This window comes from Erpetoichthys calabaricus, chromosome 5, assembly GCF_900747795.2.
Source record: "Erpetoichthys calabaricus chromosome 5, fErpCal1.3, whole genome shotgun sequence".
NCBI classification, from domain to species: Eukaryota; Metazoa; Chordata; class Cladistia; order Polypteriformes; family Polypteridae; genus Erpetoichthys; species Erpetoichthys calabaricus.
This window is the reverse complement of record NC_041398.2, coordinates 20,652,396-20,662,866: the sequence shown is the minus strand read 5'-3', so window position 1 is coordinate 20,662,866 and position 10,471 is coordinate 20,652,396. Positions and strand designations below refer to the sequence as shown.

Sequence of the window (10,471 nt, the reverse complement as noted above, 5' to 3'; positions counted from 1 at the left end):
GTGGCTCTGAGGCTAAGGATCTGCGCTGGTATCCCAAAGGTTGCCGGTTCGAATCCCTGTCACTGCCAAAAGAGATCCTACTCTGCTGGGCCCTTGAGCAAGGCCCTTAACCTGTAATTGCTCCAGGGGGCGCTGTACAATGGCTGACCCTGCGCTCTGACCCCAAGGGGTATGCGAAAAAACTAACAAACACTGTTGTAAGTCGCTCTGGATAAGAGCGTCTGCTAAATGATGTAAATGTAAATGTAATGTAATGTAAATCTGAAAGTTCCTCACACAAACTGCGTCCAAACTCATTAGAAACAGCTTGGTCTTGGGGTCTGGCCAAGTCCAGGCTCATTTTCCTAGTAGGTGGTGTCCTGCTGGATCTTAAGAGTAGCAACAACAAGTTTATGGTCAGAATTCACAAACTGGGCACTTCTATCTAATTATGTAACTGTTCGACTGACAACCGCCTCCCTGAAATTTTGGAATGCAGGGCAGGTGCTGCCATCTATTGGCAACAAAAAGAATTTTAAGTGAAATCTCGAAGTGCAGGGCAGGTGCTGTCAATTCTCCATGTAATAAACTTAATAAGTTATAGCGTAATGAAAATTGCATAATTAGATCTGGACCACCCTATATTTAAAAGTACATTGTTCAATTTTGCGCCCCTCTTTTCTGTCCACTGGAGGAGGCGGGTGTGCAGTCATTTCCACGGTTAGGCTAACTTTGGGATTCTATTTCCTATCTAAAAAAAATGACAATTTAGTACTGAGCATTTTAGTGCTGTATGCGTTGAAAAGGTACAAGAGCTTCCAGAGTCTCCAATGCAGTTGTAAACGTCGCGGGAGTTAAGTTTTGTCTTTATTTGGTTTTATTGAATGCACTTTTTACGCTTGAATTACAGTACGGAAGCACCAAATTATCTTCAGGCATCATTAGTAAGAAAAACCACAAACACTATAAGAGTTGGGACACCCGCAAGTGAAACAAAACGCGAGTTATAAACGTGTTAAGGAAGACGCGAGTGTCTGGATCAAAACGGCGGATCTTCTGGCAGGAAGAGGCGGGTGCAGGTGGGCGGGCACCGGAAGTGACATCAATTGTGGTAACGCCGTCAATCTGACGGTCTGCTGAGAGAGGAAGTGACAAGGGGTTAGTAGGTAGCGCCGTCCAGTGTTGCTATTCGGGAAATTACCATCACCCGAGTCCTTCATGGAATTGTCAATAAAAGCCTTTGAAACTTATGAAATGTTTGTAATTCTACCAGAGGAACATCTGACAAAAAGATCTAAAAACACTGAAGCTTAGTGAAAAGCAACACTTGGGTCATTCTCAGAACCTTTGGCCACGACTGTACCACTGACCAAAAGAGCACAGACACCAGCTCATGCCAACCAGCATTCCCTGATGACAGTGGCCACTTTCAGCAGGATAACGTGGTCCATCACACTAATAATCGCTCAGGGATGCCTTGATGAACATGACAAAGAGTTCAAAGTGTTAACTTGGCCTTCAAATCTCCCAGATGACAACCTAATCGAGCATCTGTGGGATGTGCCTGGAGAAGCGAGTCCAATCCACGGAGACCCCACCTCACAACTTACAGGATCTGCTGCTGATGTCTTGGTGCAGATACCACAGGGCACCTTGTGGAGTTAATGTCAGACACAAGAGGGTACTACACGATATTTGGCTGCTGGTTTGTTGTGGCTGATTGGTGTGTGTGTTTAAATAGTGCCCTCCATAATATTTCAGATAAATGCGGCACGGTGGCGCAGTGGTAGCACTGCTGCCTCGCAGTAAGGAGACTCGGGTTTGCTTCCCAGGTCCTCCCTGCGTGGAGTCTGCATGTTCTCCCTGTTCTCCCAAAGACATGCAGGTTAGGTGGACTGGCGATTCTAAATTGTCCCTGGTGTGTGCTTGGTGTGTGGGTGTGTGTGTGTGTGTGTCCTGCGGTGGGTCGGTGCCCTACCTGGGATTGGTTCCTGCCTTGCGCCCTGTGTTGGCTGGGATTGGCTCCAGCAGACCCCCGTGACCCTATAGTTAGGATTCAGCAGATTGGAAAATGGATGGATGGATGCACATTTACCCTCGATGTTCTCCTCTGCCCCACAGTGTACATTGCAGACTTTCATTTAAGGAGATTTGCAGACATTTCAGTCACACCGTGTAGACATGACAACACTTTCTACACAGTCTCCTCAATACGGCATCTTGTGGAGTCCATGTCTTGATGGGTCAGAGCTATTTTGGTGTCTCAAGGAGGATCCACACAATATTAGGCAGATGGTTTTAATGTTGTGGCTGATTGATGTGGGAGTGTGCGTACATACAGTATATGTATATATATTTATGTATACTGTATATGGCTATTTGTGTAAAACTGCTCCAGGAAATTAAAAGAACACTTTGATAACACATCAGATCTCAATGGGACAAATAAACCTGCTGGCTCTCTCTACTACTTTGGACTGATATGGGGATGTGTTAGGAACGAAAGGATGGAAATGAAAAAGATCAACATACAGAGAGAGGGCAGAATTCAAAGACACCCCGAAAATCAAAGGGAAAAAAAAACGATGTGACAGGCAGGCAGGCGATTCCATTTGCCAAAATTTCACTGCAGCAACTCCAAATCATACTCAGTAGTTTGTATGCCCCCCAAGTGTTTGTATTCATGCCTGACAACATCCTAATGAGACAACGGATGGTGTCCTGGAGGATCTCCTCCCAGATCTGGACCAGGTCATCACTGAGGTCCTGGAGAGGCTGAGGCAAAACATAATGTCCCACCCAGAGGTGTTCTGTTGGATTGAGGTCAGGCGAGTGAGCGTGGGGGTCAGTCTATAGTTTCAATTCCTTCCTCCTCTCACAAACACATGAGGCCGGGCATTGTGGTACACCAGGAGGAACCCAGGAGCCACTGCACCAGCATAGGGTCTGACAAGGGGGCCAAGGATATCACCCCGATACCTAATGGCAGTCAAGGTGCTGTTGTCTAGCCTGTAGAGGTCTGTGTGTCCCTCCATGGATATGTCTTCCCAGATATACCATCACTGACCCACCACCAAAGCGGTCACACTGAATGATGTCACAGGCAGCATAACGTTCTCCACGGCTTCTCCAGACCCTTCCACGTCTGTCACATGTGCTCAGGGTGAACCTGCTCTCTCATCTGTGAAAAGCACAGCGCACCCGCCTGTGGTGGACCTGCCAGTTCTGGTATACTATGGCAAATGCCAATCGAGCTCCACGGTGCCCACTAGAGGATGTTGGGCCCTCAGGCCACCCTCATGAAGTTTATATCTCATTGTTTGGTCAGAGACATTCACACCAGTGGGCTGCCTGCCTGCTGGAGGTCATTTTGTAGGCTCTGCCAGTGCTCATCCTGTCCCTCTTTGCCCAAAGGAGCAGATACCGGTGGGTCCTGCTGATGGGTTAAGGACCTTCTACGAGGGGCCCTGTCCAGCTCTCCTCGAGTAACTGCCTGTCTGTCTCCTGGAATCTCCTCAATGCCCTTGAGACTGTGCTGGGAGACACAACAAACCTTCTGGGCAATGGGAGGCACGTATTGATGTGCCTGCCATCCTGGAGAAGTTGGACTACCTGTGCCACCAAACTCTGTAGGGTCCGGGTATGGCCTCGTGCTACCAGTAGTGACACTGACCGTAGACAAGTGAAAAACGACAGATGAGGAGGGAAAAATGTCAGTGGCCTCCCTCCAGCTGTGAAACCATTCATTCCTGTTTTGGGGGTCGTCTCATTGTTGCCCCTCTAGTGCACCAAAGCAGCTGAAACTGATGAACGAGCCCCTCTGCTACTTAACTGAGCAGATCAATAGCCTACAAGTGTCATTGACTTGATGTTGTACTCTCATTCAAAAGTGGGCCTTTCAATTTTTTGAGTAGTATAATTTCTTTATATATATATATATATATATATATATATATATATATATATATATATATACAGTATCTCACAAAAGTGAGTACACCCCTCACATTTTTGTAAATATTTTATTCTGTCTTTTCATGGGACAAAACTGAAGATATGACACATTAGCCTGTCAGTGCTCAGACCATACGCCCGCCGCACACGGCATCACATTGGTCTGCATGGCTGTTGTCCCAGAAGGAAGCCTCTTCTAAAGGTGATGCACAATAAAGACAAGCAGACTAAGGACATGGACTACTGGAAACCATGTGCTGTGCTCTGATGAGACCAAGATAAACTTCTTTGGTTCAGATGGTGTCAAGCGTGTGTGGCGGCAACCAGGTGAGGAGTACAAAGACAAGTGTGTCTTGCCTAAAGTCCAGCATGGTGGTGGGAGTGTCCTGGTTTGGGGCTGCATGAGAGCTGCCGGCACTGGGGAACTACAGTTCATTGAGGGCACCATGAATGCCAACATGTCCTGTGACATACTGAAGCAGAGCATGATCCCCTCCCTGGGACACAACATAATAATGACCCCAAACATACCTCCAAGACCACCACTGCCTTGCTAAAGAAACTGAGGGTAAAGGTGCTGGACTGACCAAGCATGTCTGCAGACCTAAACCCTATTGAGCATCTGTTGGGGGGGTGGGCATCCTCAAACAGAAGGTGGAGAAGCACAAGGTCTCTAACATCTCTGTGATGTCATCATGGAGGAGTGGAAGAGAATTCCAGTGGCAACCTGTGAAGCTCATGTGAACTCCATGCCCAAGAGGGTTAAGGCAGTGCTGGAAAATAATGGTGGCCGGCCTCACAAAATATGGACATTTTGGGCAGAATTTGGACATTTTTCACTTAGGGGTGTAATCACTTTTGTTGCCAGTGGTTTAGACATTAATGGCTGTGTGTTGAGTTATTTTGAGGGGACAGCAAATTTACACAAGCTGTACATGGACTACTTTACATTGTATCAGAGTGTCATATCTTCAGTGTTGTCCCATGAAAAGATAGAATATTTACAAAAATGTGAGAGCTGTACTCACTTTTGTGTGATACTGTATATACAGTATATATATTTACATATATGTAGTATATATCTTGGGACACCAGAAGTACTTCCGGGTTTTGTATAAGAGGAGCAACCTGCCTCAATTTGGGAAGCCAGTGTTGGGAAGGAGGAAGACAAAGCTTGCTGAGAGGAGTGGAGGAAGAGTTATGGAGAAGGGAAGAAACAGAGTTGTGGTCGTGATGTGGGAAACCATTTTTGTAAGAGTTTCTCACAATAAAAACCTCATTGTTTCATTAGAACTTGTGTCCGAGCCTGTTGTCTTGGGAGTCTGGGGAGCTGCAGCACCCCCCTGGGGACTATGGTGGGATTCTAACAGGTTAGATGCTCCAGAAAATGCGGAATTACAAATAAAACAAGTGACCAAACCCAGTCAGTGCTCACAGATGACCAGGCCCAGGAGAGCCTGACCACAAGCGCCTTGAGCATGGGAAAGGTGCTATATACATAAAATGTATTCTAATACATTGAGCAGTCAACATAAACATAAAAAGGCATTCGTCCACATACAATGGATTGACAAGGACAGAGCTGTTGGTCATTGTGTGAGTATTAGAGGGGCTCACTTGAAGTAAAAAGAGAAGAAGGTGGCTGGATAACGGAGACAGTCCAGGAGATGAATTGTGACGCGGTCAGTTTAAAGGAAGGCAACGCGTGGGCTTGGACTGAACGTCCATTGAATGCGTTAAGTGAGGTCAGGATATACAGTGACGGTGGCTGGAGACTACTGAGAGAGTTCATTTTGGTGGGGGGGGGGGAGACACTGACCTTATTTACCACAAGTCACACCAGCAAGGGGGCGATGGAGAGACACAGAGAGTGAAGGGAGGGATGACGAGAGGAGACTCGGGTTCAAATAGTACATAACCAGCAGGACTTTAAGGGTTAAGAACACGAGAAAACACAAATGCAGCAAACAGATCACCAGTCCGCACAGCAAGGAATCCATGAAGAAAAAAAAATAGGAAGAGAATTTGAGCAGGAGTCAGCTGGATGGGATAAACATGGCAACCACTGAAACATTTTATTGATATTTAAAAAAAAAACAATAGAAAGTACAGCATTATAACATAAAACAGAAGAGAAAATTATTTAACCCTTACAGTACATTGTAATAAAAAGACGATAAACATATTCAGCCTACACACACCACCGCTGGCCTCAAATCAGACACGTCCACCACGTGTGCTTAGCAGATCGGCACATCCCTCGACTCGCTGCCAGGACGCTCCTGCAGGTTGGCGTCTCCTCTCTCAGCTTTACTCCCCAAACGTATGCCATCTGGGGCAGCTTTTAAAAATGTAAAGCCTGGCCTGGCCAATAGCATGGAGGGCTGAATACCAAAAGATGTTGAGATGCCCATCAGTGTGTCTTCTGCTTGAAGCATTTCCGATAGAAAATTGTCTTTCCTTATTTTATGACAATGTTTTATTATTGAAACAGTTCTGGACTTGTTACTCATCACTGGCTTGCCTTGACTGACACGACCTCAGACTGTTAAGTGTGAACGAACGAAAAGGACAGCTGTGGAGCGCTTTTTTTTTTTTTCTGCTGACAATACAATTGGGTGTGTAGCCATCGGACCCCCCTCGGCATTTATGGAAGCTGCGGTTGCATACGTGCACATGCATGTCAGGTTATCAGGAAAACAATTCAGGGTCCATATTACTAAGGAGAAACCAGCAGGCAGCAACACATGGGAAGGTGATTTCACACAGTCTGTTATAGATAAGAAAATGCATTCTGTAGTATATGGTGGGAAATTAAAAAAACAAAAGTACGAGGGGGAGCCAAGCTAAAGTTACAAAATGGACCGAATCTTAACAAAGCTGATCATGTCATTTCTCAATGCACTTGCGCCACCTGCCTGGCAGTTCCCTGCAGAATAAAAGGTTTTGCCTCATCCTCGCCACCACTCGTGCACCCGAGTTCTTGTCGAACACTACATGCCGTGGGGCACTACAGTCGCTAGTGCAAGTTGGAGACCAATGTGAAGCCTGCTATTTGATCCAAGCAGCGGGGACTGCTGTCTCAAGGGGTCCTTTTGCTGCCAGACAATGAAACACACACAGCTAAGAACACCAAGGTGAAGCTGGAGGGATTGCCACATCCTCCCGACATGAAGAAAGCAGTGCATGAGTGGTCACGAGGACAAGACCAAACCTTTTATTCTGCTGGCATCTGGGCACTACCTGGCAGGTGGCACAAGTGCAATGAGAAATGACATGATCAGCTTTGTTAAGGTTTGTTCCATTTTCTAACTTTAGCTTGTAATAAAGATGAATTAATCAAGTTTGCTGGTACTTAGGGTGTTGTACCGTGTTAGCCATTATGAATGTAGTGAGAAGTCCAGCAAGACGACACCTTTTATTGGCTAACTAAAAAGATTACAATAAGTAAGCTTTCAAGGCAACTCAGGCCCCTTCTTCAGGCAAGATGTAAATATTTACACAAGTTGAACTTACTGAGTGAAGCCTTGTAAAACAGCGCCCTCTGGTGGAATTCTGGGGTTGGTGCCCCACTGGCTCCTAACACAGAGGTGCCGCTAATGTTCGGAGATACGCGGCCACTACGGAGTCCTTTTCTGGACCGTTTTTATACTATGTACTGTAAAGTCCCGCTTGTACATGGGAGCAGACAGTGGAAGATACCGTTGCACACAGAAGATGCACACCCTGGTCCGTTTAAAGTTCAAGCGTTTAGTGAGCGACACTGCACGTTTATAAAATCCCTCAACTTTTCCCCTGAAGATTTTTCTTTACTCTTACAAAACTTTCAGCTTTACTCATAGTCCGGGTGATTCTCGCCACGCATCTGTGCAGATTTTGGCTATCTTTGTGTATTTTTAACGTTGGATTGCATGGACGTGGGTAGCAACGAATCACATCATGCAACTCTTCCTCGAATGAGCCCTACACGCACGGGGCTGTGCCGTCACAAAATTCTGAAACTACGCGGTCCAGGACATGAAGGGCCATGGATTCTTCACTCCTTTCTGTTGCATCAACTGCATAGCACTCTGGGTAAAATTACTCAAGGGGTAGGCTCAGTATTACACACAGGTCACACACAAGTCGGTAAACAAAGACATTACCTTTAAGACATGAAAGCACAGACACCTTTCCCATTTCCTTCTGCTTGTTTACATGTATTTTCCGCTAATTTTTAAGTCTACTGCTAGGATCAGCATTCTATACTTGGAATTCTGTACCATCCATTACTGGCTGTTAAACCTGTGTGACATTACGCTAGCCTGACAAAGCATTATGGGGCGCTGGGGGAGTAATAATAATAAAAAAAGTTTGTTTAAGCCAGCTCCACACCATGAATTTTCAGGAAAACGTTTGGCAAACATGGCCTATTCTCTGTGAAAAACCTATTTGGTGAATTTCACTCATTGTAAGACCCCCATCAGTTATGAGAGTTTGTTTTGAAAGCTTCCTTTACTCTCTAGCTTAGTCTTTCAGGGTTACTCCAGTGTCATGTGGCCATTAAGACTCCTGCTGTCTGAGAAACACTTGCCACATCCATAATTTCAAATTATTTTAAGGTTATGAAGTCCATTGTCATTTCAGAATCGTTTACCACATTCAGTATAACAATAATTCGTCCCTCCCTTGGGGATTCTTAATTGTTCATGAACATTACTTAAAAAGTGAGAATATTTTACCTCATTTAAAGCAGCAATAAGATGTTTCATCAGCACAACTTTCTTCATGATTTTGAAGGCTGTTGCTACGGGAAAATATACTGCCACATTCAGAACCGCAGTAAGGTTTTATTTAGGTTTCCCTTGAGTGTGAATTCTTATGTGGTTCTGTAGTCTGTTGTTATGGGGGAATCTTTTGCCACACTCAGAACAGCAATATGGCTTTCCTCCAGTATGGACTTGCGTGTGATAGTTAAGAGCACTGCCATCAGAGAATCTTTTCCCACACTCAGAACAGCTATATGGTTTTTCTCCAGTGTGGATTCTTGTATGTCTTTGCAGAGTGCATTTATGGGGGAATCTTTTACCACATTCAGAACAGCAGTATGGCTTTTCTCCTGTATGAATCCGCATGTGCTGCCGCAGATTGCAGACATTGGTGAATAGTTTCCCACACTCAGCACAGGAATATGGCTTTTCTCCAGTATGAATTCGTGTGTGCTGCTTAAGATTGCTGCTGTCAATAAATCGTTTGCCACATTCAGCGCAACCATAGGGCTTCTCTCCGGTGTGGACTCTTCGATGCCTGTGCAGACTACTACTGGAAGAGAACTGTTTGCCACACTCCGAGCAGCAATGAGGTTTTTCTCCTGTATGAATTCTTATGTGTAATTGAATACTGTGGTTATGGAGGAATATTTTGCCACATTCAGAACAGGCATATAGCTTCTCTCTCGCATGAATCGACTTCTGGTTTTTGGAGGTTTTTCTGCACTTTCGGCCAGTATACAAAGCCTCTTTATCCGTGTTATGCATTTGTTGCTGGTCGATGTTGACAGCTTCTACCTGTGCTTCTTTCACAGCAGAATCAGAACTACACTGCAACAAGGCTGCTGTCAAATCCCCTGGTGCACCTGAAGTATTCAACATCTTCTCCTTGCTCTGTCTGGGTTGCAGTCTGCCCTGAAGAGAGGGCTGAGCAAACGAAGATGGGGAGAAGCTGCCACTTTCTTGGAAATCTGCAATAACACAAAGAGATCAGTCTCATGTTTTTAAATAAATTCATCATTGTAAAGAGAGAGGAGGAACACTGATTGGGGTGGTTGCTGTACACTGAGGTTTAATTCCTCATCTGTCTAATGTGTGTTTGGACTTTCATGTTCTCCTGGTATCTGTTCAGTTTCTCCATCTTCCTCTCATATCCTACAGATCTCTGTCTGGTATGACTGAGTGTGAATGTGTGTGTGCCAGTGTACCCTCCATTATCATGGAGATGCCTGCCTTACTTCAAAACCTACCTGAGACCACAGCAAGGGGGGACAAATTGGTTGTTCAGATGCCTAGAACTGCAAGTGCTAAATTCTGGACAACCAAATCATAAACTGACAAAGCCCAGCAGATTACCAATGTTTTGGACTTTGGTCCATGTAATGAGTTCCAACTCAAAAACAATTTGATAAAAAACACAAAAGACCTAACTCTTCATGTACAATCTTAACTGGATGTCACTTATGAAGACAGCTGCTTACAGTGTGCCAGACAGACGTAATCACCTTCTCAAATGCACAAAAACACGAGTGATAATATAGTGAAACTGGGCATTACGTCAATGAAGCAAACATTTGCAACAACTGGTGCAGTGAGGACAAGAATTTCAAAAGCTAATCGTATCCAATTGTTGTTTACTAAAATGTAAGTAAGGTAAGAATGAACACATACACTCACAGGCCATTTATCAGGTACACCTGTTTGACTGTTAATGCAAATATTTAATCAGCCAATCACATGGCAGCAACTTAATGCATTTCAGCCTGTAGACATCGTCAACTTCAAACTGA

General features: G+C 45.0%; 1 protein-coding gene across 1 annotated transcript in view; it reads right to left on the bottom strand.

Moving 5' to 3' along the window:
* Window positions 1–5,977: 5,977 nt before the first annotated feature.
* Window positions 5,978–10,471, bottom strand: part of LOC114641652 (zinc finger protein 665-like) — a 76,141-nt gene continuing 71,647 nt past the window's right edge. The window contains exon 5 of the mRNA XM_051927764.1: window positions 5,978–9,652. Coding sequence (XP_051783724.1) covers window positions 8,763–9,652 — 890 coding nt within the window. The 3' untranslated portion in view covers window positions 5,978–8,762. The remainder of the gene's footprint in view (window positions 9,653–10,471) is intronic.